Source organism: Oryx dammah, unplaced genomic scaffold (assembly GCF_014754425.2).
Source record: "Oryx dammah isolate SB20612 unplaced genomic scaffold, SCBI_Odam_1.1 HiC_scaffold_29, whole genome shotgun sequence".
NCBI classification, from domain to species: domain Eukaryota; kingdom Metazoa; phylum Chordata; class Mammalia; order Artiodactyla; family Bovidae; genus Oryx; species Oryx dammah.
In genome coordinates, this window is record NW_024070213.1 from 56,319 (window position 1) to 83,341 (window position 27,023).

The 27,023-nt window shown below is 60.2% G+C and overlaps 1 protein-coding gene across 1 annotated transcript in view; it reads right to left on the reverse strand.

Annotated features, from left to right (window-relative positions):
- Positions 1 to 5,259: 5,259 nt before the first annotated feature.
- Positions 5,260 to 27,023, reverse strand: part of SHANK3 (SH3 and multiple ankyrin repeat domains 3) — a 54,141-nt gene continuing 32,377 nt past the window's right edge. Inside the window, exons 21-24 of the mRNA XM_040233139.1 lie at positions 24,517 to 24,647; positions 23,812 to 23,896; positions 17,271 to 19,527; positions 5,260 to 7,805 (exon numbers count right to left, since the gene is read on the reverse strand). Of these exons, the coding sequence (XP_040089073.1) occupies positions 7,211 to 7,805; positions 17,271 to 19,527; positions 23,812 to 23,896; positions 24,517 to 24,647 (3,068 nt within the window). The 3' untranslated portion in view covers positions 5,260 to 7,210. The remainder of the gene's footprint in view (positions 7,806 to 17,270; positions 19,528 to 23,811; positions 23,897 to 24,516; positions 24,648 to 27,023) is intronic.

A 27,023-nucleotide genomic window follows, 5' to 3' on the forward strand; every position in this document is an offset into this window, starting at 1 on the left:
AAGCTTCACGGCCTTCCGACCAATCAGCAGGGTGACGTCCCACCCCCACCCTCCAGAAATCAGGCCAGGCGGTTCGTGCTGCAGCGACTTCCCGACGTCTTGCGCAGCCTCCCCCAGCCCTCACGCAAACTGTAACCACGGTCAGCCCCTCTGTGAGAAGACGGTCCTGCATGTCAGCAGCTCAAGGGAGTCGGGCTCTACAGACTGACAGACCTTAACCCTGTAGGAGTCGAACGCTTTCCCTCTTCCAAGGGCGTGCTCTCAGCACACTTTCTGAAGACCATTTTGACTTTCCCTAGCTTAGAACTCGGAGAAGGTGATGGCACCCACTCCAGTGCTCTTGCCTGGAAAATCCCATGGACGGAGGAGCCTGGTAGGCTGCAGTCCGTGGGGTCGCGAAGAGTCGGACACGACTGAGCGATTTCACTTTCACTTTTCACTTTCATGCATTGGAGAAGGAAATGGCAACCCACTCCAGCGTTCTTGCCTGGAGAATCCCAGGGACGGGGGAGTCTGGTGGGCTGCCGTCTATGGGGTCGCACAGAGTCGGACGCGACTGAAGCAACTTAGCAGCAGCAGCAGCTTAGAACTATGAAGCCCACTTTTCTGTCCACAGAGTCTCGTATCTTCTACCCGGATGTCTCCAGGTCTCCTTTCTGGGACCTACGCAAAGCAGAAAATTGTCTTCTGTACCTGAGTGTCAGGAATTCTCAGCACAGTTACCTGAATGTCATGAAATAATGCTTCTTCTGCTTGTCAGGAGACAGCATCTCATATCCCAGAACAGAAAAATGCTCAACTCACCTACCTGGATGTTAAAAAGTTCTACCTTCCCTGCAAGAGCGTGATGAGGTCACATCTCGACCTGCTGGAGGAGCAGTCTCAGCACCTGTACCTGGGCACAAGGTCTCAGCTGGCCTATCTGACTGTCCAGGAGTCACCCCTCACTTACGTGACGGTCATGAGGCACCACCTGCCTCTCCTGCCCAAGTGTCAGGACACCTCCTCTTCTCTTTCCAGGTACGAAGCGCTTCAGACAGTCAGATGACCTCACTTCTTCTCCCTGAGCGTCTTCTCTAACTGAATGTTCTAATTGCGAGGTGGGGGGATGGCAGCACCAACTTGATGGACGTGAGTCTGAACAAGCTCCGGGAGTTGGTGATGGACAGGGAGACCAGGTGTGCTGGGGAGTCCACGGGGTCGCAAAGAGTCGGACACGACTGAGTGACTGAACTAACTGAATTCCTCATCTCATGTACCTTTCACGTCACACCCCCTCAACTGAACGCCCAGGAGGTCACACATGTCTTACTTGCTGATGGAAGCTCTCATCTCCTCCCCCTGACTGTGGGGATCTCTCTTTTCTTCCAGCTCAGGACCAAAGACCTCAGACGGAAGAGTGACTCTGTCCCATCTTCTCTACCTGAGAACCGAAAGGTCCCACGGCCGCGGAGTGTCAGGCGGTTGCGTCTCCCCCCTGTGAGTGCTCTGCACCTTCAACTGACACACTGAAGTGCTGGGGCTCCCGTGTCCACACCTGACTGCCAGGCCGTCCCCCGGCTCCTGCTGGAGGAGGTCCCGGTCCCCCTGTCGAAATCCTAAGCTTTCATCTTCTCCACCTGAGCACCTCGAGGTCTCCTCTCCTCTACGGAAGGGTCCGAATCTCCCAACTCCGCCCCGTCTGAAGTCTTTCCTGCCCTTCCTGAGTGTCTTGAGGTCTCATCTCCACTATCTGAGGGCCATGAAATCTCGTATCTCCCATTCGAGCACAAGCAGGTCTTACAGGCCCTGAGTGTCGGGGGGTCTCGTCTCCACCTGACACGCCTCATCTCTTCCGCTCTGTATCTGGAGGCCCTGCCTCTTCTGTCTGAGTGGCCAAGGGGTCTCCTCTCTCCTGCTGTAGCACAAGCACGGCTCATCTTCCCTCTGTGAGCCCTCCTCATCCCTGGGCATCAGGCATCTCCGTCTCTCCTATCTAATCGTCAGGACATCTCATTTCCTCTCCAGAGTCCAGAGACAACCTCTCATGCACTTCGTTGTCAGGAAGTTACCATTTTCTCTACATGACTGTCCCTAAAATCTACTCTCCCTGCAGGTCAGAAGGTCTTGTCTCTCTTATTACAAAGCCAGAGCACGCCTTTCATCGTTATTCACTAGGAAGTGACAAGGACTCAGCCCCTGGTGAGAAGCAGGATGATTTCATTTCCTTACTTGAGTTCAGTGTTCATCACTTCCCTTCCTGTCAGGCAAGAGGTCTGATTTCCCTGATAAGGATGCAGTCGGGTCTCAAGAGTACCAGCTATTTGAGTGGCACAAGGTCTTTATCCCTGCTGCTGCCTGTCGAGGTCTCCTTCTCCTCACCCTGAGTATGAGGGGATTTGTCCCCCCTCCACCGGTCTCAGGACTCTTAGGCGCCGTGTCTGTTGGGGGTCTCTAACTTCCCATGCCTGAGTGTCACAGGACTTGTTTCTGCTACTTGAGTTTCAGGAGGACTCTTCTCCCATACATAAGTTTCCAAGGTGTCTTTCTGTCTCTTTCTCATGGCAGGTGGCCTCACCTCCTCTATCTGAAGGCCTGCAAGGTCCTATTTCACCTACCTGAGAACTTGCTTATTTTAACTCAGTAACAGATTGTGCCTAATAAAGTAATCAGAAAAGACTTGGAAAATATAGTTCAAGAAATGGCAGCAGGAATTCAATAAGTGATGTTACAGTTTTGACTGTGAAAGACTATCCAGGTGTTTTTATAAGATTTTGATGGGCATAAAATTGAAATGGCACTTGGATTCATGTGAATCATGTAACAGAATGATGTCACCACTGATTTTAAATGTCAATATGTCCAATTTTCTGGAAGTCATCACATTTGCAAGTGTTTGCAAGCTTTTTAAAATATAAGATGAAAATGTAAAATAAAAGCTTTAAAATGGAAAGGGGTACCCAGATTTTCAAAACATTCAGGGGTTATGGAATAACAGAGTGTGAAGATCCGGCGTCTAGATCTTAGAAGAAACCATTGTGTGACTCTGCACAGCAGCAGCCACTCCTGACGCTTAAGCGGGCTCTCGTCCCTGCTCCCAGACACAGTCATACGCCGAATGTCACACACACAGACCAGCAGGTTTAGCTGTGTTATTAAATCTAACGGGAGAGTGACTTCGTTTGCCTTCTCCACACTGTCCTGAAGAGCAAAGGAGAGACGGGAAGGTACAGGACAGTTAGGCTTCTGGGAACACAGGGTGGGGTCTCCATGGCCCCTGGTGGCTTCGCTCAGGCCAAGGTGGAGTTCCCAGCACGGGGGGCAGGACAAGGGGTCCCCCCTCCTGAGGCTCCTTCTCCCCGTTCTCGAGCCCCACCCTCCCCAGCCCCGTGAGCCCCTCTCGCTTCCCCAGCCTCCTTCCCGCCCTGGCTCCCTCTGCATGCCCCCACCTGGGCCGTCCTGTGCCCACCCCCAGCCCAGCCCCAGCCGGCTCCCGCCTCACTTTTCCCAGCCTGCTAACTCCCACCCGCCCGGTTATTCTCCAGCATAGGATGCTCCCTGCAGAGCAGGGCCTTCCTCATCTGTTCAGCCTCGGTGCCCAGAGCTGCCCACAGGACCTGTAGGGTGGTCAGTGGTGAGGGCCACCCGCAAAGCGCTCTCTGCTCCAGGCTGCAGACAGCGTGCTGGTGAGATGCTTAGGGCCCCTGAGGGGATAATGCTGGGACATTCTGAGGCCGTGAGGGGGCAGGAGGAGGCAGGGAGTCCACCGTCCTGAGTGAGAAAGTGTTTGCCCAGAGGCACCGGGAGGCTGCAGCTCACTCAGTGCCACGACCCTCTGCCATCGCACCACCTGCTCTTCTGATCAAGGCTTCTCTCACCAAGTCCTGGTCTTGAAGGTTCTGACTCATTTTCTGAGGCACTGAGGTGTCTTCTGACCCGTGGGATATCCGTCTTCTCCCCAGGACCCAGGGTCAGTATGGCACTACCATTTCCACGCCATGATCCCACTGCCATGCCTGCTGGACTGGCCCCCAGGTCCGGGCCCGGTTCCAGCTGGACGCAGGGTCCCACGCGCGGCTAAGAGGAGGCCAACCCGTGGCTGCTGCAGCGCCTGAGCTCAGGGGACTCAGAGACCCCCCTGTGCCTCCACGTTCAGACCCTCCCAGGTCCCCACTTCCTTCTAGGCCACTTCTGTGGGACGACCACAGTTTCCAGCTTGAAAATGAAGCCAAAACTGTGAAAATATGAAACTTAGAAATTGTGGGGCTTTCTAGACAGAGTGCAAGCCCCGCTCAAGGTCCCACTGCCAGTGGTCACCATCTCAGCCTCAAAAGGGCCTTTGCCTTCCCGAGCAGGCCTTCCAGACATCCACCTGCTTCTTAGAGCTGCTCTGCCTTCCTGCCCGCCCCGGGTAACGACACCTGAGTTCACTCCCTTTCTGCACACAAGGCCTCACTCCATCCACCATTCTTACCCTTCCCGGCATCTTCTCGCTTCCCTGGAGGCATCACCCAGGCCCAATCCCGAGTTGAGGTCTGTATTTGCCATGCGTGATGTTCACGCCCCACCTTGACCTCAGCATGGCGTGGCTCTGCACACACTGCCCTCCTAGAACCCCACCAGGTGCCCAGCTGGTCTGATGGCCCGCCTCCGCGGCTTCTGGCCCTCTGTCAGACCTCAGCGACGCAGTCTCCACCTCCCACGGCTCCCTCTGGGTCTCTTTTGTCCACTCGCCTGACTACCCCGCCCCCTTCACTCTTTGAGGTGCCCCTGCCCGTCCTGGGAGCTACTCCCCTCCCCACCGGCTCCCCTACAGGCTTGGCCCCCTCAATGGCTGCTGGCAGCCGGCTCAGGGGAGATCTGAGCTTGGGCAGGAGCTGTTGGGGCAGGAGGACACAGGTAGACAGGAGAGGGCTCAAAGACAGGAGCAGCAGGACTTAGGGACAGCTGGATATGAGCGGGAAAAGTGGACAGAGGCTACAGAGGGCGCCCAGACTTCTAGCTCAGGAGGGGCCATTCACGGGGCTGGTGAGCAGAAAGAGAAGCTTCCAGTTCAGGAAGCACGGGCTCAGGTCCAGCACAACTCGGAGAGGGCGAGCCACAAAGAAGGCAGGCGCGCGGGCATGGAGGTCAGCAAAGAGACCAGGTCAGAGACAGGATCCGCAGGTCATCAGTGTAGGCGGCCAGATGCCTGCTGAGGGCCAGGGAGGTTTGTGTGACCTGTCCATAGGAGGGCAGAGTCTGCGCTTCCAGTATCTCCTCAAGTAGGCAACTGAGAAATGGTTTCATTTCTTATAAATTTATTACATAATAATATTATAATTATTATCAATAATAATAATATAAGAAACATAGATCTCTGTGGGGTGTATCACAACATCAGGGTCAGGAGGCCTCGGGGCTGGAGCAGGGGGAGAAACCCCCCAGGTTGAGCTCCGTACAAAAGGAGGGGCGAAGCGGAACTGACCCTGTAAAGTTAAAAACCCAAACTGAACGGAACCAAAACCCACAGGTGAGTGAGACGAGTGTGTATGCAGCAGCCTGTTACAGTGACTGCTGCCATGGGTGTGACCTGGTCTGTTGGTGAAAGGGTTACTGGGTGTGAATCTGCCCAGGGCATGGGGCCGGTGGGCCGGGGCAGGGTGGGTGGGCACAGACCGGCGTGCCAAGCCCCTGGGCTGTGAAAACTTCTGTTTTCTGGGTTTTTTTAATTTTTATTAAAAAAAGCTAGAAATATAAACAGAAACTCGTGAGTGACGTGGATGGAGCTTAGTCCAGACTCCAAACCCTAGGTTTAAAAACGTCCCGGGCCCCCCACCCCACAGGTCATTGCTGAGTGTGAGGAGTCACAGTAAGGGGGCTGGGGTGCCCACTGGGGTCTTTGCCTCTCCCCAAGGCTCGCAGTGGCCTGACTCTAGGGGTGCCCCTATGATCCCCCCTAGAAGCCCAGCGGGGGCGGAGCACTGCCTCCAAGGGCCCTTGGGGGCCTCTCCCAAGCAGCAAGGCTTCACCAAGAAGGCCCACTCAGGCTCCACGAGGCTCTGGAGGGACAGGCTATGCCAACAGCAGGTCCCAGGGTGCAAGACGACCTCTGACTCTCTTTGGAAGTGGAGACGGGGCGCTTCCACAGCACACACCCATGCACGCACCCTGTGCAAGCTTCCGAAGCCCCCACACTAGTCCAGAGTGGCCCCGTGGGGCCACCCTCCAGTCAGGCACACAAGGGGCTCCAACGCACTCAGGCGCACCCCGAGTTTCACACACTCGCACATGTGCGCACACACACACAGGGCGGGACTGGCGACTTCAGGTCTGAGGCAGGGAGGCTTCTCTGCTGTAGTCGCCCAGCAGCGCGGAGAGGAGGCTAGACCCCTGCTGGGTGGGGGGAAACCCTGTGAGGGAGTCGGCTGAGGGCAGGGGCCAGGGCCCTGCGCCCACACCCGCCCCGGGCGGCGCTCCCAGGCCGCGTGACCGAGGGAGGGCCCACAGGAGTCGCCGCCTGCCGCCCCTCCTCCACGCAGCACCTGAAGGGTCGGTGGGGAACACCATAGCTCAGCGAGGGGAGGGGGCCCAGCGGGGCCCCGGGGCGGGTACGAGGACCCTGGCCAACCCCAGACCAGCTGGAGCGTCCCCTGCCCCATGTGGGGCGGCAGTGGCAGTTGAGGGGCCAGAGATGGAAGACTGGGCAGCCGCAGCGGAACCGGGGGCTGGAGGGGAGAGGAAGGGAAGCTATTAAGGACAGAGATATTTGTTCCTTTTCTTGTTCCAAATATAGAGTGGATTAAAATATGCAAAACAGGGGGCTCCTTGGCCCCCAATCGAGAACCCCAATGTCTTCCCCCCTCCCCCCGAGTCACCAAGGTGTGTCTTGACCTCGCATGCTGGACTAGATTATCCCCTCTGGGAAAGTAGCCACCAGGAGCTCAGCGGGAGATGGTCAGGCTGGAGCACCCCGCCCCCGACCCCCTCCCGCTCCAGCCCCCTCCCCCCCCCCCCCACGGCCCGCGCCCTTCCTGACCGTGTGCTGGGTGGGGCTTGACGGCCTGGGAGGGCGCTAAGCAATGTACAGGGCAAGTCTCCGAGCGACAGCGAACAGGACGATTCATGCAACATTCCTGGCCCGGGCGCCGGTAGGGTGGGGGCTGGGGAGTGGGCCGAGCCCGCAGCCCGGGGCGGAAGGGGGGCCCTGCCCGCAGGGCGCGGCCGGGGCGTGGGGAGGGGGCGGGGGGCGTCAGCTGCCGTCCAGCTGCCTGAGCGCGCGCTCGATGTTCATGCGGTGGCCCACGCGCGTGACGCCCAGCTCCACGAAGTCGTCCTTGGTGAGCGCCGGCAGGTGCGCGCCCTCGATCTCGTGGTCCTCGAAGCGGTCGCGGTGCTCGCCCAAGTGAATGCTCTCCAGCCAGTCGCCCACGTCGAACTTGCTCCAGAGTTGCAGGGGCTTTTGCTGGAAGGGCCGGCGGGGGCTGGGGGCCCCGGAGCCCGGGCCGGGCGCGGGCGAGGGCAGCGGCGAAGGCGAGGGCGAGCGGCTGCGTGCGCTCACGCTGCGCACCACAAACCGCACCTCCTTCGGCTCATGGGGGATGGAGAGGCTGGACGACTTGAGGATGGTGGGGGGCGCGAGGCCGAAGGGCCGCCCCGCGCCGCCCGCCCCCGCCCCCAGCCCCTCCACCCGCTCCAGCGACGCGGGCTTCACCGGGCTCGGGGCGCGCCGCGCCACAGGGTAGCGGCCGCCGGGCCGCACCGGGTAGGAGGCCCCGCCGCCCGGGCCCCCAGGGCTGCGCTGCTGCGCTGAGATGGTGCTCAGCTCACCGAGGCTGCTGAAGAGCCTGCGGAGGGAGAGGGGGTCAAGGCCAGGTGAGGGGTACCAGGCAAGGCGGGGCCGGGCGGAGGGGCGCGGGGCCAGCGGCCAGGAGGGACGCTGGGGGCGGGGGCGGGGCGGGGGCGGGGCGGGGGCCGGTAGCCTTGGGGCCAGAGGGAGAAAGGAGGATAGGATCCTGTGGCTCCTCCGGCCTGGCCCCCAGAGTCAGTCAGTGCCCTGCTGGGGGATAGAGAGCCCTAGGCTGCATGGAGTAAGAGCCGCCCGGGCCCTCTACTCCACGGGGGCTCCGAGAGCAGGCTGCCTGAGCAAGGACAGCCTCTGGGGCAAAGGGCTGACCCATTCCTGACAGCCTGCGACACCGGCTCTGGACACCAGCCCGTCCACCCATACCACGGAGAGTAGGGCTGGCAGTACCCCTCAGCACTTCCCGCTCTGTCATCATGAGGCCCAGAGAGACCTGGGCCGGCTGCAGGGCTGGCTGGGCCCTGATAAAAGGCTGGTGGCGGCGCAAGACTGGACTGTGCATGAGGCCTGAGACAGACAGCAGGCGGCGTTCACACCCACACCGAGCAGCAGCACGTGCAGGCAAGCACGCAGCAGCGGCGGCCACGTGTGTCACATACACGCAGAAGCAAGGGCAGCAGCAGCCACGTATGTTACATACACGCAGCGGCGGCAGCAGCCACATGTGTTACATACACGCAGCGGCGGCAGCAGCCACATATGTTACATACACGCAGCGGCGGCGGCAGGAGCGGCAGTGGCCTGCCCACGACGGTGACAAGCAGCACGTGTGCAGAAGCAGCGCGCACTGAGACACACGCGTGCGCAGATGGTCTTCACTCCCCAGCGTCAGCTGACAGGACCGGCCTTCAGCCCCTCCACCCCCCAGCATGGCCGCGGTGGGAGGCCCGGCAGGGAGGATCCTCCAGAGAAAACCCACTCCTGTATCCCGCCTCGCCCCCGCCCAGTGTCTCTCCCTATGCCCCTGCTGTGGCCAAGCGGCGCCTCGGGGGCCGTGGCAACGGAGCCCCACGAGGCCAAGCACAGCAGAGATCCAGGCGGGCAGCGCGCGGACAGTGAGAGGCATGGGATGGGCATGCTCACTTACACAGCCGGCGCTCGGGACCACCGCGCAGCTAGACAGAGCAGCCACATGCAGATGGGCAGGAGAGAGCAATGAGAGAGAGAGTTAGCGCCAGCCCTGAGCGAGCAAGGCCCCGGCAGGACCACAGTCTGCCACAGTGCGCAGCCAGGTGGGGGCCTGCTGGCCAGACGCCCAGGAGGAGGCCCGGAGGCAGGGTCCGCTGCCATGGGAGGGGGCACGCTGGAGCTGCAGGGCGAGGGGAGTGCAGGCCAGATGAGGCGGGTCTGGGTGGGCCGCTGGCCCGCCTGTGCCCTGTTCTCCGCTTTGTGGCCCTCATCCACAGGCTTCACTCGGAGCCCTGGGTGCCAGATGCTCCATAGACACCCAGCCCTGGGGGTGCTTGTGGCCTTGTGCTGCTGCTGGCCCAAGGGCTTCCCTCCAGCTGCCGGCCCGCCTCCCTGTCTCTGCCCTTGCCTGAACTGGGCTAAGGACCTCGCCCCTGGGCTCCCCCGCTTTGGTGCCGTCCTGCCTGGCACCTGCCCCGCATTGCGGAGGGCGTCCTGAGCGTCACTCGCCCCTGAAAGCAGGCCTTGTCTGCTCCTCCCTCACCAGTGCAGGGCCAGCGTCTCCCAGGAGACCCAGCTCTGTCCTAGTCGACCTGCTTTCTGCTGCCTGGCTCCCTCTCCTCAGCCTCTGTCCCCACTGCCTCGCCCAGCTGCTCAGATCCAGAGCAGAGCCTCTTGAAGAGGCCAGACCATGCTCTCCCCACCCCAGCAGAGAGGGTCTCCAAGAGCACCTGGGTGATGGCTCAGGGAACAGGCACCGATCATTAGAAGAAACCCTCTTCTCCCGCACATCTGGCCTCCGGGGTACCACCTGGATTTCGGGGCAAAGTAGGGCAGCAGTGGAGAGTGGGGTAGACCTCAAGGGGCTGGAGGGAGCCCAAGAGGTAGAGACTGCTAGGTAGGGCAAGGGAGCGGAGCTGGGGACAGCGCTCCCGTCCGTGCGCCCAGGCGCCCACACATCCCACCTGGGCCCGGGGGCCTGCGTCTCAGGATGGAGCCCTGTGTGCCCCGCCTAGGTGTCTCCTGGAGCGGGGTCAGGAGCCCTGGCAGGAGGTGAACTGAGGCCAAGGATGAGGGCACACTGGCTCAGAAGCGCCAGGGAGACCCTGCCAAGGAGAGATCCTGGGTGTGGAGGCGCGGGCTGGTGTGAGGGAGGGGCTGAAGGGCCGTGATCCCCTGGGGCCTCGCGGGGAGAGGGCTCCTCACGACCCGGCTGTCCCCCCGAGGCCCCAGGGCCTGGCAGGAAGTGTCCAGGGATGCCGCAGCCGGGGCTCTGCCCCTCCTCCCCTCCCCCTCGGGAACAGGGAACTGCCCACACTGTCCCGGGCCAGGACCCCGGGGCGTCCGTGGTCGGGCCCACAATTCCACACCTCTGCAGAGCCGCCACTGTCTGCCACCGCTCTCCACGCTCCGATGGCCTCTCCGCCAGGCCCTGACCAGGGCACGGCCCGGTCACAGCCCTGACAGCCTCCCAGAGGGCTTCCAGGAACAGTCTCTAACACGCGTATCTCACTAGGCACCTGCACCCCTGGACGACGCCTAGTCTTTCTCCAGACAGCTTAGCCAGGCTCCACAGTCCTCGGCACCCTTCCCAGCGGCGTGAGTCTTGTCCTATCTGGCTCACTCCTGGCGCCTGGACCAGTGAGGTCTGCTGGCGCGCCTCCCCTCCCCTTGCCCAGCCCTGCAGTTGCCAAGGATGTCAACAGGATCCCCTCGCTGACCTGCCCACCAGCTTCCGTGCTAGGTGCCCCTCCACTTCCTTCCTGGATAGGTCCCCCGATTAGCCCACACTTTCTCCCAAGCCGTGTCCTCCACTTCCACCCTGTGCTATCACCAGTGTGTCCACGAATGCCGCCTGCCAGCCAGGCCAGGCTCTCCCGAGCCCCAGGCCTCTGCTGGGTCCCCACACATGCTCTCCTCCCCGAGTCCCTCTTGCACCAGGGGCCTTGGAGCCCCATCAGCTGCCCCATCTCTTCACCTGCTTGGCTCATGAACCGGGGCCTTTGTCCTCATCCCCCAGCTACCTCTGATCCCAGACCTCTCATGGTCTCACTCAGGACCTCCTGCCTGGCTTCCTAATTGTTAGCCTTGACTCCTGGTACCTGGCTTAAAGCCAGAAACACAATATGCATGAGGGGAAAATGCTGTAAGAGCAGCGTGACGTCTCACTCTCAGGCTTGACCGCCTGTCAACCCAGCGGCACCAGCAGGTGAGAAAGAAGCAGCCCGGCCCGGCCCCAGCCTCCGCCTGGGACTTTCTGCCACTACACTCATGCAGGGCAGGTCTAAGCCTGTGGCCTCCTGCAACTTGAGAGGCTCACAGAGGGAAGTAGCCCTCAAGAGGAGCTCAAACAATTTGGGCTGGGAGCACCACGAGGCCCCCTCTCGGGCATCAGCATCTCACCCCGGCCCTGACTTCTCACTGCCCGCACCAGCTCACAGCTCCAACCTCCAACACCCCAGATGCCCCTGGACCCCTGCCGTGACCCCTTCCCACTCCTCCAGTGGAGTTCATGGCTCCTGAGGCCCTGACCACGGCTCCTGCAAACACACCTCACGGGTCCCCCACCTGTGAGGACCTCCTCAAGGAAGGAACACATCCCGGCCCCTGTGTCCTGCCCTGGCCAGCACACGACAGGTCCAGTTTCCAAAGAGCAACTCCTGTGGGCCCTGAGGCACTGCAGTTACGGCAGGCTCTGGCCAGACTCCCGGATGCGAGCAGGACAGGGCCCACAGGGCTGGGCTCTCCATCACCGCAGAAATGTGCGTCTTCTGTGGGATGACAACTAGTGACCCCCTAAGGAGACGGTCAGACCACAGCGCGCCACACTTCAGAAGTTCTGAGAAGCACCGCTGAGAAGAAACCTTGCCAACTTTGTGTCCAAGAATCTTTTTAGGTAAAATCAGATGTGCAGGCTCAGACAGGAATAAAGCTGAGAGCCAGAGCAGAACCAAGTGTTGCTGTGGGGCTCAGAGACGGGCAGCCCTCAGGGACACACGGACTCAGATCCCACACGGGGTCTGGAAGACGGAAGGAGTTTAGAGCAGATGTGTGGCTCTGAGATGTTCTGCTTGTCAGGCTAGACTGAAAGCTAGAAGCACAGAGAACTGGTCTGGGATCAAAGTTTCCGGGAGCCGAGTCCATGGGCCTTCCAGACGCATTTCCACAAGTTACCGAGCTTCAAGTCCTTGACGTTAAGGGGTAACCTCTCCTTCCCCTTCTGAGATCTTTTCAGATCTCCAGGCCACAGAGTGCCTTGCAGCTAAAGGGACACAGAGCCTGGACTGAGCTATCAGTGGAGAAGGTGGGTGGAGTGAGTACTGCTTCCCTTGTGGGGTCTCTGTGGTGAGGAGACAGGCAGGTCTGGGGCCAGGCAACAAGGCTTGGGGTGTGACCCACCGAATGGCCGTGGCAACTGCCCTCAAGCTTCAGCTGGGATCAGTCCCAGAAGGAGACAGCCCCACCTGGACACCAGAACTTCCGACATTTGGGACATGTCTCCAACAGACAGTGTCAGCAGCAGCTCTGTCACGACGTGAGAAGTGAGGGCCACACTCTAGCCACTGCTGGCTGCAAAGAGCTGCCCAGCACCCCCACCCGGCAGCACACGCAGCCACACGGGGGGCGGACTGCCTGTGGTCTCACCCAGGGCTGAGGGCACAGAGGAGGAAGGACGAAGTGTGAGCCTGAGCAAGAGGGAACACAGAGGGGAGTGGCTAGGGCAGGGCGGGGCACACGAGGGTCAAGGCCGCTAGGCCTGCCGGGGGCACTAACTGGGCTCAACTGTAGCGACTTCAGAATCCATGTGCTGTTCGTCCTACACCGGTTGATAAACGTAGGTACTGGCCTACAGAATGAACACAGAGGCATTTCTGCGGGAGGGAAATCGTTGTTCAGTTGTGACCCCATGGACTGCAGCACGCCAGGCTTCCCTGTCCTCCACCATCCTGGAGTTGGCTCAAACTCGTGTCCATTGAGTTTGTGATGCAATCCAACCATCTCATTCTCTCTCACCCCTTATTCTCCTGTCCTCAATCCTTCCCAGCATCAGAGTCTTCCCAGTGAGTTGGTTCTTCACATCTGGTGGCCAAAGTATTGGAGCTTCAGCATCAGTCCTTGCAATGAATATTGAGGGTTGATTTCCTTTGATTGACTGGTTTGATCTCCTTGCTGTCCAAAGGACTCTCAGGAGTCTTTTCTAACACCGCAGTTCAAAAACATCAATTCTTCAGCGCTCAGCCTTCTTCACAGTCCAACTCTCACATCCATACATGACCACTGGAAAAACCATAGCCTTGACTAGATGGACCTTAGTCGGCAAAGTAATGTCTCTGCTTTTTAATATGCTATCTAGGTTGGAGAATCTTCTCCAGCAACACAGTTTGAAAGCATCAATTCTTTGGTGCTCAGCCTTCCTTATGATCCAACTCTCGCATCCATATATGACCACTGGAAAAACCACAGCTTTGATTATATGGGCCTTTGTCAGCCAAGTGATGTTTCTGCTTTTTAATACCCTATCTAGGTTGGTCACAGCGTTCCTTCCAAGGAGCAAGTGTCTTTTAATTTCATGGCTGCAGTCATGGTCCACAGTGATTTTGAAGCCCAAGAGAAGAAAATCTATCACTGTTTCCATTTTTCTGTATCTATTTGCCATGAAGTGATGCAACTGCATGCCATGACCTTCATTTTTTGAATGTTGCGTTTTAAGCAAGCTTTTTCACTCTCCTCTTTCACTTTCATCAACAGGCTCTTTATCGCCTCTTTGCTTTCTGCCATTAGGGTGGTGTCAGCTGCATATCTGAGGTTGTTGATAGTTCTCCCAGCAATCTTGATTCCAACTTGACTCCAGCGGGCATTTCACATGATGTACTCTGCATATAAGTTAAATAAGCAGGGTGACAATATATAGCCTTGACTTACTCCTTTCCCAATCTGGAACCAGTCTGTTGTTCCATGTCTGGTTCTAACTGTTGCTTCTTGACCTGCATACAGGTTTCTCAGGAGACAAGTAAGGTAATCTGGTATTCCCATCTCTTTTAAGAATTTACCATAGTTTGTTTTGATCCACACGGTCAAAGGCTTTACCGTAGACAATGAAGCAGAAGGAGATGGTTTTCTGGAATTCCCTTGCTTTCTCTATGATCCAACGGATGTTTGCAATTTGATCTCTGGTTCCTCCGCTTTTTCTAAATCCAGTTTGAAGTTCTTGGTTCACGTACTGTTGAAGGCTAGCTTGGATGATTTTGAGCATTAGCTTGCTAGCATGTGAAATGCGTGCAACTGTACCGTAGTTTGATGATTCTTTGGCATTGCCTTTCTTTGGGACTGGAATGAAAACTGACCTCTTCCAGTCTGGTGGCCACTGCTGAGTTTTCCAAACTTGCTGGCATATTGAGTGCAGCACTTTCACAGTATTATCTTTCAGGATTTGAAACAGCTCAGCTGGAAGTCCATCACTGTTTATACTAATGCTTCCTAAGGCCTACTTGACTTCACACTCCAGAATATCTGATTCTAGATGACAAGGCAAGAATACAAAGAACTGTATAAAAAAGGTCTTAGTGACCCAGATAACCACGATTATGTGGTCACTCACCTAGAGTCAGACATCCGGGAATGTGAGGGGAATCACTGCACATTAACACTGTGGGTGTCACCGGAAGGGGTTTAATGACAGAGACTCCAGATCACAGTGGACAAAGAGCAGGGCTTGAGGTCAGATGCCACCATTCGCTGGCTGGAATGGCCCTCCTCAGAACCTCAGCTGTACTGCCTGGGAAGTGGAGGTTAATTAGTATCCATCCAACAGAAAGGCGGTGCAGACGAAGTGATGTGACTGGGTCTCGTCCGGTGCGGAGCATGCTCATTTCCCAGAAGGACGCTGAGGCCCCCTGCTGCCCTGGCGGAGCACCCGGCCACCCTCACTAGTTCGCAAGTGAGGGACTGAAGTTCACTGAGGCTAAGTGGTTTGTCCAAGACTACAAACTCAGATGCAGCCTGCTGAGGGTTGATATCCAGGGCCATCTGACCAGGCCAATGTCAGGGAACAAAGTGGGTTGCTAACGCTGATGAACGCCAAGGCACAAAGCAGTCTCCTGTTTTAGGCTCGCCAGCACCTGGTACCTCTGGGAATATCACCCGAGTCCCCTTTGGATACCACCCCCACCCCCACTTTAGCACCTGTCCGGTAGCTGGGCTGACCACAAGCCCTGACCCCTAAGACAGCATATTACGCAGGCCTGGCCACCAGCAGCCCTGCGTCTCCCTGACTCGGGTGACCATTTCAGGGGACACAGGGGACCCAGATGAAGCCGGTCAGAGCCTAGGACTTTGCAGCAACTCCTGAGGGAAAGAGACTCACTCTGCCATGGCCTGCAGAGCAGATGGAATATAAAAGCTGGAACTGCTGGCATTGCCCTGAGCCCCACATCCAAGAAGGGAAAGACACGCAGGTCCTGAGGCAACCCGGAGCCACTGGACGAGGGAGCCTTGCCACGACAGAGGGGGGATGCTGGAGACGAGCACGGGAGACACAGCAGGAGGCTCCTGAGAAGGCACCTGCTTCAGCCCCACGGGAGGCCATGGAGCGAAGGCGGGGTCTGGGCTGCCCTGAGCACGGCTCTGGGTCTCAACAGCCAGCAAACCTCAAGCAAGCGTCTTCTTCCTGTGGCATCTGTCCTAAGCTACCTGCCTAGGCCTCAGGTCACAAAAGACAGCACTTGCATTTGGCAGATGTTTTATTAAGGCCTGCACTGTGCCAGGCGTGGTGCTACCCACTGTCAACGGCCTTAATTTTCATCAGGAGAGGCTCAAGGGAGTGCAGGGGCTGGTGGAGGCAGGAGAAGCAGAGAGCGAAGACGGGGGCTGGTCCAGGCTGCATCAGGGAACCCCTGCCTTCAGGGGTCTGTTCCTGAGAGGTGTGGGCTGATCACTCCAACTGGACACCCCCGGCCACACCCCTAACACCCTCTCTAAGGGCACTTTAAACATTGTCCTGGTAGGAATAAGGCTTTCACATTCAACTGGGAGTTGGAAGAGGTGAAAAGTGGGGAGGGCCGCAGAGCCAGCCCGGGATGACAGGAGCTGGAGGGTAGCTCCCCAAACCACTTAGGAGAAGCATCACTAGTTTCCCAAGCCCCCACCTATCTTTTGAGTCCTTAGCTGGGGAAAAAGTAGATTGGACAAGCCCTTGTGAGTGAGACCTGGATCCCCTCACTGCTTTGTGAACTCTGCCTCCCCAGGCTGGCAGGAGAGACTCACTAGGTTGGTCACACGGTGGAGAGGAGGAGCCAGGAGGTGGTGCCCATGTGACACCACAAAGCTGCACGTGGGGGCGAGCCACCAGGGTGCAGAAGGCAACAGCGGGCAAGGACGGACCGGGGGCGACCCGCGCGGACTCAGGCCAGCTCTCCCACCAGCACCCATGGAGCCCACAGGCCCAAGCAGGTCCTCTCTGGGGCAGGCTCCTGGGAATGAGGTCCGCAAGGGAGGAGCCGGATGAGCCCGGAGGCTGTGGCAGCTGACTCTGAGCCAGAGCAGCCCCCAGCCCCTCGCCCACGTCCAGAGCACCACGTGGCCTAGGCCCCCACCTTGTGTAGGGGATGGGCGGGGAGGCCAGAGGAATGGGTAAGGTAGGGGGAAGAAGCAGACGGAGGTGCAGAGAGAGAGGATGCTTTCCATCTAACGGCTTCTTAATGCACTCTGAAAATCACGCACAGGAGTCGGTATTTGAGGGACCCTGAGGCAGTGCTGAGAGACAGAAATGTTTCTGGGGCAAAAAACAGGAAATCGGTGGTGGGTCTCAGGAGGAAAAGGATCCTGTGTAGTCTAAGTTTCAAAAGGAAGTGAGGAAAGATGGTACCAACCGCATGGGACAGCCACATGGCCACAAAGAGGATGGGGCGGTGGGTAGCGGTTTGCACAGGGCACCGAGAAGTCCAACAGCTGGGAGTGGGGGCAGCGGCAACTTTAGAGTGCACCGCAGAAGGGCCCTTAATGGCAGAGGCACCTATGGTCGAGAGAGAGAGAGACAGTCCTCGGGGATCCCCGGGGGCACAGAGCCTCAGGAGGGTGCGGAGGTGCTCACGCCCAGCCTTCACTGCCAACAGGGATGCCGAGAAGAGTGCCTCTGACACCTCAGGTCCCTGAAAGAGCCTTGGGTCTCAGACAGACGAGGCCAGGTAAAGGACAGAGGGGTGGACAGGAGAGCGCAGGGCGGGGCGGCATGGACAGGTGACAGAGGGGACGGAGCCACGAAGGACAGGAGGAACGCGGGGCGGGGCGGACGGGACCCGACCCTCCCCACTGCCCTGCTCACCGAGCTGCCGCGATGGGAGACTTCTTGGCGGGGTCCAGCAGGCCGCCCAGGCCGCCGGCCGGCTCCTCCCCCAGGGAGCGGGTGTCTTTGTTCAGCTGCTGCAGGCGGGAGCTCAGCTCGGTGATCACAGTTGGCTTGTCATCTTCAGGCCCAGGGAGCCCCCGGCTCTCGACGGGGTCCCCCCACAGCTTGGACCTTCTCTGGAAGAGGTAGCGAGGGCGAGCAGGCCCGGCAGCAGAGGCCAGCCCGGCGGTGGCGGCGTGGTGCTGCTGGGCCATGAGCTCACTGTCGGAGGACTGCTTCAGCAGCGGGTCCCTGAAGGTCACCGGCCCCTTCCCCAGCGGGGACTTGAGCTTGGGCTTGGGAGGCACTGGTGGCTTCTCGAGTAGAAAAGTATGTCCGTCAGCGAAGGAGGTGTGGGTGTCCGTGAGTTCCCCGCTCTCCGAGCTCAGGGTGGACATGCTGGACACGGTGGAGATGGTGCTTGTGGTCTCCAGGTGGGGGTCGCTGGAGCTGCGCGTGTCGGCCTCCTCCACCCCCGAATCTGCTGCGGACTCCGGCGCGGGCGGCGGCTCGCTGCTCGGCTTCCCTGAGGCCGGGCCTGGCACCGTGGTGGGTGAGGGGCCGGGGCCGGCGAGCGGCGTGGCCAGCAGGACCCCGTTGGCAAACTCTTCGGGAGGCGGCACAAGTCCGATGCGCGCCAGCTCCTCTCTGGTCTCCTCATCGCTGGAGGACAGCTGCGCTGGCGGCAGGTTCACAGCGAATACCAGCTCCGGCTCCTCCTCGGAGCTGCCCTGGCCGGGCCCGGGGTCGGCGGGGGCACTGCCGGGGGGCTGGGCCCGGGGGCTCGGCAGGGGCTCTGCGACCACAGCTGACTGAGTGGGGGCCGGGGCCAGCTCCGGGGTGCCAGGGCGCTGCTCTTCGGCCCCCAGCCCACTGGGCTCGTGCCCGTTGCTGGTGGCATGCACGACGATGAGGCCGGCGGGCCGCTGCAGGGACGTGTCCAGGACGCTGAGGATCATGGACTTCTTGTCCTCCGGAGACTTGCGCTCCTCCCGGGGTGCCTTCTCGGGCTCCCTCCGCGCAGGCACGGGAACCCAGGCTGGGCTCCTGGGGGAGAAGGCTGGCGAGGCCAGAGGCCCTCGCTCCGAGTCCCGGGCCTGCACATCCACAAACAAGGGCCCGGGCCGGTCGGTGTCGGGGCTGTGCACAGGTGTAGGGGACCGGGAGGGCGCCTGGGAAGCCAGAGCCCGCTCGCGAGCCGCCAGGGCCAGGGCCAAGGGCGAGCTGGGGTCCAGGGGTTTCCCGGTGAGCGGGTGGATGAAAGTGGAGCCGGAAGGCCCAAGGCTCGGGCCGCTGACCAATGGCTTCAGAGCAGAGACTGGAGAGGGCAGCAGCAGGTCGCGGCCGGTGGTGGTGGCGCCGGTTCCCAGAAGGCGCTCGTCGATGGAGCGCGAGGGCTGCAGGGACGGCATGTCCGCGCTGGGAGGGCTGCCCTCGACGGCGCTCACAGACAGGAAAACGGTGGAGCGCCGCCGCTCCTCCAGCCGCCGGTCCTTGCTTGGGGCGGGGCCACCAAACGCCAGCCCGGGGCCGTCTCCGGGGCCGTAGTCGAGGCCGCTGGGCCGAGGCCCGCGGTGCGTCGGGGAGGGCTCCCTGGCGAAGCTGCCGACGACCGGGCCGGGGCTGCCCACGGCCAAGGCCGCGCGCTCCTGCGCGTCCTCCACCTGCAGCTGCTTCACCAGCGGGCTCTTGCGGCGCTGAGGTTTGGACGGCGCGAAGAGGCTGGCGCTGAAGGCGCCCAGGTTGGCGTAGGGGCTGTCGGGGCCCGGCGGCCTAGGCCGCCGCTTGGGGCGCTCCGGCGGGGTGGCCGCTGGCGGGGGCCGAGCGGCGTCGGCCGCCTCGGGCGCCGAGTCCTGGAGGATGATCATGGAGCGCGCGCGCTTCTGCCGCTCCGGGTAAGGCAGCGGGCCCAGGCCCGCGCCGGAGTCATACAGGCCCGGGGCGCCGGCGCCCAGGCGCGCCTCCAGGCCGGGTTTGAAGCTGGAGCGCACGGTGTCGTAGGCGCGGCCTGGAGGCGGCGGTGGTGGAGAGAAGGTGGGGGGCGGCCCAGAGTCGAAGTAGTAGGGGGCGGGAGGGGGCGGCGGCGCGGTCTGCGGAGGGGGCGGGATGCCACGGCCCTCGCGCACCGTGTCCTGCATCGACGTGCTCCTCGGGAAGCGCCCCTCCAGCAGGGACGCCAGCTTCTCGTCCTCCCCTGCAGACAGAGGCCCTGGTGAGCCCAGCCCTGGCACTGAGGGCCCGGGCCTGCGAGGAGGCCCCTCTGGACCCGGGCGCCTGCCCTCCCCCACCCCCGGGGGGGGAAGCCCAGGTGCCAGGCGCAAAGGCATCTTCAAAATCTGCTAGAGCTGCTGGCCTGCCCGCCGGAGGATGGAGTCGGTGGGTTTGGGCACTAGGGTTACAGAGCAGAGGGAGACTCGGGGAGACACGGAGAGCCCAGGGCAGGGGAGTCTGAGCAAGGTCCTCAGGCTGAACTGGCCCCGGAATGCCAGGCTCTGCACCTCAAGCCGGGCATCAGGTTGGTGGGGCTCCTGTGGACTGGGGAGAGGGATGGGTTCAAATACAGGGGAGAGGAGGGCCCAGCAGCATAGGCTCTGAGAGAAGACTCCAACTCTGACCCATGGAGAGGGCCCAAAGACAGCAGCCCCCACCCCAGCAGTGGGGACAGGACTGCAGAGAAGGGCGAAGGGTGGCTGCAGCAGGCCTCCTCTTGGGCCACCAGCAGCGAAATAAGCAGGTGTCACTGGGAGGCTCTGGTGGCAACCGGGGTTGAAGGAAGGGAGACGGTCAGATATAGGGGGGAACTCTCCCAAGCAGGAGTGATTCACTGTAGGCAAGGGGGCAGCAGGACTGTGGCCAGGAAGAGAGAGCTGAGGCCCGGGTGAGTGGTGCTCTGGGAAGAAACAGGTCCAGAGAGGCTCCATCCTAGCGACCGATGGGCACTGGGCTGGGGGAGGCTGCCAGGAGGCCACGCCATAGCCCTTGTTGTTCAGTCACTACGTCGTGTCCAGCTCTTTGCGACCCCATGAACTGCCGTAGCCCTAGTGGCAGAAATTCAGGAAGGCTGGGCAGAGGGGGGATGGCAGGCTGAGCACGTGACCCACGTTTTGGCCTGACTCCTTACTGGCTGTGTAAGCCTGCGCCAGGCCGTGAGCCCCTCGATGCCCCAGTTCTCTTGTGGACAACACAGAGTTAAAATGAACCCTACCCCCTGCCTCGCTCTGGTGTCATTAGGGTCTGTGAGAGCAGGGCTGGAGCTCACAGGGCGCCTCCTGTCCTGCCGCCTCGCGGGAACCTGGCGGGGCCTCCCGGGGGCTCTGTGTGCAGTGTGGACAGCTGGGCCACAGGCGCCCCCAGTTAGGCCGCAGGCGACAAACAGCCCGGGCCAAGGAGAGCGCACGAGCGGCTCCTTCGAGCCGACGCCCAGGGCTCTGGGGAGACTGCTTGTGGATTCACAGCTGGCCTGGCTCAGGGCCTGGCTGCGTTCCCAGGCAGACCGCCTGTCCCCGCCCACCGTCCCCTCTGCCGCCATGGCGCTACCAGTCCACCCACACAGCGCTGCCCGCCTGTGTCTGCGGAACAGCACGGCCCGGGGCCCGTGGTGGGGATGGGGGCTTCTGGTGTGCGATAAGGCTTGAATTCCACTTCTGCCAGTTACTGTCTGATGTTTCTTCACCTCCTGACACCTCAGTTTCCTCATCTCTGGAGCCCTGTCCCCTCCCACGGAAGTGTGACGTGGAGCCGTTTCAAGCTTATAGCACAGGACTGAGCACCCAGAAGCACCCCAGGAAGGCAGCTACGGTCGTCATCAGCATCATCATTTTTAGGTCTGCCTTCCACCCCCACTGCTGGACACAGATTCTGGGCCAGGTTTGGCCTGGGTCTCCTCCCCGCCACATTCCTTGTGCGGCATATAAACGCAGCTCAACACCCACCAGCTTGTGCATGAGCTGGACCCACGCGGGACAAGCTCGTGCTCCTGGAGGACGCAGGAGGCTTGGCACACCACACTCCAAGGCAGGGTGAAGACAAGCCACTTGCCTTGGGGTGAAACTGGGCCTCTGTTCTGATGCAGAGCAGGTAGGGCCCTCTGCCCAAAAAGTAACCGTGGGCATTTCTCCAGCACTTTCTGTGCAGCAGCCTCAAGATGCAGGACCTACAGCTACTATCAGCACGTGAGTACAGCCCTCTGGGTGAACCTCAGAGTGGCCTTAGGAGGTAGATACTAGATGGCCCTCGTGTTTACAGGTCAGGTCCCTGAATTTCAAAGATTGAGATGTGTGGCAAGGGTCACATAGACAGGACAAGGGGTGAGGAGCCCCAGAGTCTTCACACCTCGATCAACATTCAAGCGACTGACAGGTGGTAGGCCAGCGGGTGGGCATGGAGGATGAAAGACGCACTCCCTGGGGACAGAGCCCAGGAGTGTCCAGGAAGGGAGCCACTGGCAACCTCCACTGAGCGGCTCACAGCCTGAGGACAGGCACTTAGACCTGGACCCGCAGGGGGCAGTGCTGGGCCTGGGCAGGGCTGAGGGACAGGCCATCCAGAGAGAGAGACGGCGGGTGGGTAACAGCACGCGGAGCTGAGTCAGAAGGGGACAGAGACAAACACCCCCAGATGAAGCGGCAGAGGGTGGCCCAGGGCCCCGCGGCCCCGCGGAGCCCACAGAGGAGCAACTCCGGGGGTGCAAAGTGACCCCTGCACTGCAGAAAGCGCCCCCTGGCGAGAGAGGTGGACTAGAGGGTACACAGAGGGTGGAGCTGGGGCAGGCGGCCACAGGGAGACCCAAGCTGGGGCTTCAGAGACTGAGGCAGGACAGTGAGGCCTGGCCAGGTAGCGCTGCAAGGTGTGTGAGGAAGCACACCACTCCTAATTTGGTGGGGCAGCCAGCGCATAAGGAGGAAACACAGAATGCCCAGGGCTCAGGCCAGGGAGGTGAGGGGGACGTGCTTCTTGGCTCCAAAATAGCTGCAGTCTCCTGTGCCCTCTTCCCCAACCTTCCACCTACAGAAATGACCGTAGCAGTCTCTGAAGGACCACTGCTGTCAGCAACTCACCCCATTATCTCCCAGAAACCCCCAGGCGTCCTGCATGTCTGAGCCCAAACACACACTCCCCAGCCTTCCTTGTCACCCAAGCATGACTGGTCCTCCCTAGTAAATATGCTTGCATACCCACCATGCAACTGCTGACCTGAGCTGTCTACAGACATGTCACCTCCCCTGACCGAGTCCCCAGACCCTGCCCAGAATCAGCGTAGAGTGTGTACTAATCAGCAGGGCCCTGGGGTGAATAAGGGATTGGGTTTGCAATCAGTCTGCAGCTGATTGGCCAGATGAGTGAACAGAAGGCAGGCAAGGCAGCTGTGTGACCTGGGCCAGGTCATTCTTCCCCTTTGCCTCAGTTTCCTCATCTGCAATCCACAGGTGCTGATGGTGTTATCTCAGGAAAGCTACTAAGTGTCAAATGGACCTTGCATGTAAGCACATGCCGGAGCAAGCAGTGACGAGGCATTTACTCTGCTGGGCATCAGGCACACAGGAATAAAGGCACGGACAGGCAGGAAGGCCAGCGGGTGGACAGATGGACAGAAAACTGGACATGTCTGTGGCTGGACGGACGGACAGGTGGGGAGGTTAGGGGGCCCAGATGCCCAGGAGGGAGGGATGGTGGGGAGGGCTTCTTAGATGATCCAGCCCGGGGTCAGGAGAGGAGGTGGCCAAGGGTGAGGGGAAATGAGGCCCCATGGGTTCAGGTGCAAAAGGCTAAGAGGCTGACACAGCCTCAAGAAAGACCCACGTCCCGCAGGGGAGAGATGCAGACAGAACCGAGGGGGAAACGGCAACTGTCCTTGAAGTCCTAGAGGAGAAAGCTTCAAGGAGGAGGGAGCAGGAAAGTCAAGTGTGTCCCCTGGGAGGAGTCCCCTGGTGGGAACAATTTCAGCTTTAAATATGGACAAAGCTGGTCTGCCCCAGGCCAAGAGGCAGGTGGGGGACAGCAAGTAGGGGGCCTTCTGCAGAAAACTGCCTGTGAAGGAGAGGAGGGACTAGAGGCGTAGCTGGAGTGCTGGAGAGCGGAGGGGGCAGGCTCAAGGGCAGAGCAGCGCTAGCATCAGAAGTGTGCCGCGCTGGGCTGCAGGGCACAGCCAGGCAGGGCACAGGAGAGCCAGGGGCGGGGACGCCGGCGTCTGTGGGAGGGCAGGACCAGGGTGCCCGCCAGTGGGGAGGGACGGGGAGAAGCCGCAGGGGTATCTTTCAGCAAAGTATCTCTTGGTTGGGTGAAGGACTGACATCCCCTAGCCCCCATATACGTCCACAAACAAATGAGATTCCTGGGCTGCCGCCAGGGAGAGGCAGGACTCGGAGAGAAACTGTCAACCTCAGTTGAAGGGTGGGGAGAGACAGGGGCCTCCAGCCCGGCACCCACTCCACCCCCAACCCAGTCCTCCAGCCCCATGCAGCCCCCAGCCCAGCCGTACCTACAGACTTGGTCCGTGGAATCCCCTTCCGCAGGGAGCCTGGCAGCTTCTCTGGGCCTGGGAGGCCCTGGCGCTCAAACAGTGACTGTGAGAGTTGGAGGGGGCAGGGGTATATGGAGGTTCTAGAGCACCGGGGTCCCTAGTTCCCCATCCGGCCCCACCCATCCTCCTCCTAAGCCTGAGATTAGACCCTCCATGTGCTAATTCCAGCAGCCCTGGTGCCCACAGTGGCTGACACAGAAGCCAGACCCAGGTCCTGCCTCCAAGGAGCAGGGGCAGAGCTGTGGGACCCAGGCAGCCCTGGGCAGGGTTCTTCCAGACGGGGCCAGAGCAGGCAGGCAGGGGGCCTCGGTGAGGCTGGGGGGGGCGGGTCGCGACAGCCCAGAAGTGGGCGGTGGGGGACAGAGGCACAGCATGCTGTGGCCTCCACTGGGCTGGGGTGGGGTCCTTGCTCCAGGGGGCACAGAGCCTGCCAAAGGCAGGAGGCATCGAGTGAGCACTCAGCACGTGTTGAACTGTGGCTGTTCTGGGGGCTCAGATGGCCCCCAGTGTCTTCGGAAGAGGCTTTGGGGTCCTTCACCCCCACCCCTGAAGAGTGGAGTCCAGATGAGGAACCCTCACCCTCCACACACACAAGCGGCGGGGAGGGGATGCAGCCCCTGTGCCCTGCCCACGCCCCTGCCCCCAGCCGCCAGGCAGGCTTACACTGATCTCAGCGGGGGTGATCCTCCGGCTGGTGGGCCGCTGCTTGACGGTGGCCGCTCTTGAGTCCGCATCCGCGATGTCAGGCCTCAGTGCTGGCTCCGCGGCAGCTGCCAGGATCTCATCCAGCTTCTCTGCACAGCCAGAGAGGTGCCGCCTCAGCCACAGGGCCCCTGAACCTGCGACAGCCCTCTGCAGCCCCAGACACAGCCTCCCGCAAAGCTGGTCCTCCAGGGGCTGCTGACAGAGGCCGCCCAGCCTGGCCCAGCCCTCACTCCCCAAGGCATGCGTTCCTGATCCAAGACAGGAGGCCTGAGACTCGTATCCCACCCAAGCCCCGCACATGCCAGAACCAGCCCCCACTCCAGGCTGGCCTCTCCCCTCAGGGAGGCTCCAGGAAAGCCTGGCTGGCCATGAGGGGGAGAACCATGGCAGGGGCAAGACTGTTCAGAGGCAGAGACTTCCTGAGTTTCCCAGTTTCCCGCTGCCCTTTCGTTATTCCCGTCTATACCCTCACTGCACCGAGGCAAGCAGCAGCTCCAGAAGAGAACCTGGTGCATAGCCCGCGTCCATAAAGAATATGCATAAACCAAAACCAGGGTGGGGGGTAGGGAGTGGTTCACTGCCCCAGGCTAGAGACCTAAAGCACAGCCGGGAGGTGCTAAGAAGAGGCTATTGGGAGAGGCACTGCTGAGGGGCTTCCAGCAGCCCCTCAGAAAGCTGCCCCAGAAGCTAGGAGGGAGAAGGGCCAGCCTGGGGCTGAGGCCTAAACCAGATGCCCTCGGGAGGCATTCTTTTCAAATCTGTTATGAAAGAAAACCTTTGCTTGCTCGTTTCTCTTAAAGCTATTTAATATTTTGGAAAGCAGTAGTTTTGATGAACAACATGACTTGGAGATTCTGTTACACAAGTGTGTCTGGATGACTGGGGAGGGTCCACTGAGGGCCAGCACGCAGGACACAGCAGACAGGGAGGCAGCCCCACTGTCTGCCCGGCTGCCCCCTGGCCTGGCCGTCCGTAGCCCCACTGCGACCCACCTGTCACTCAGCCACCAAACCCCCCGAGCCCCACCCCCCATACAGGAGCACACATCTGGTTACGACTAGTCCCCTGATGCCCCAAGTGCCCCAGCGGGAGCGCGGTGGTCAGCCACGACACCTCCTCCCAGCACTGCCAGCAACTGCCATAGGGGCGGAAATAAACTCTGAGATGTCCAGATCCATCCTGACCTAGTCTCTTTGTGACTTGATTTCCTGATCTGATAAAACAGGCATAAAAAGGTGCCCGCTTCAGCGTCTGCTATGAGAATCAGCACAGTTGGCCGAAGGGCTGCAGCTGTGTCTGGCTCAAGGCAAGCACTAAGGACACACTTTCTACAACCCTTCTTGTCTCTGCACCTCATCTCCCCAGACAGCCCGCGGGGAGAAGAGAGCAAACAGCCATCCGTGCCTGCATGTCCTGAGCATCCAACCTAGGCCCCAAATACATGGCAGTTCAACAAATGCTGGAGTCACCAGCTAAACACACTTTTATCTGCAGACCAGCCCACTTGGCCTGTGCACAGCTCTCAGCATCCCCAGGGGCAGTGGGGATCAGAGGGGCCTCCTTTTGCTTCTAGAATGAGATGAGTGATTTCCCTTTGGAAGCTGAATCCCCATCACCACCATTTGCTAAGTCACTTGTGGCTCAGCTGGTAAAGAATCCAGCTGCAATGTGGGAGACCTGGGTTCGATCTCTGAATTGGGAAGATCCCCTGGACAAGCAAACGGCTACCCACTCCAGTATTCTGGCCTGGAGAATCCCATGGACTGCATGGGTCACAAAGAGCTGGACACGACTGAACAACTTTTACTTTCACTTTTCACTTGGTGACTTCCAGCGTGAGAAGAGAGTACATGATTCCTCTTATCCCGCAACGGCCACAGGCAGAGGATACAGCTACTGTCTCCACTTCACCAGTAAGAATCTGAAGCTCTGGGGAGAGGAGCTGCCCCAAATCACAGATCCAATAAGAGACCAGACTTCACAACCAGATTTTCCAGAAACCGCAGGCATAACGACATGAGCAGAGAGAAAGTATCTCCATGTGCCACGCAGGGCACACGCCCACCTGAGCTGGGGTCTACAGGCTGCATCTCTAGGTCCAGAAGAACTCAGTTCCAGAGACACAAGGCAAGTTAGCAAAGCAAAACCGCCGCTGGCCACCAGCAAGGGGGCCTGAGGCCAGACAAGACTTATTTTCAAACGGAAAAGAACCAAGAATTCTGCAAACTACAAGCTGGTGAGGTTGACCACAATCCCCAACAAAACGAGAAAAAATATATTCTTAAATAAATTACTTTAGAGTCTTAAAGAAAGAAGAAACGAAGGCCATTAGGGACCAGGCCTGGGGCCCTGGAACTGCTCAGTTCCACTGCCCGCAGCCACACTGGGTGTGGGGACCGGACACGGCAGGGACACAGCTGGGGACGCACCTCTCTGGACCAGGACCCGAGAGGGGATGAGGGGCC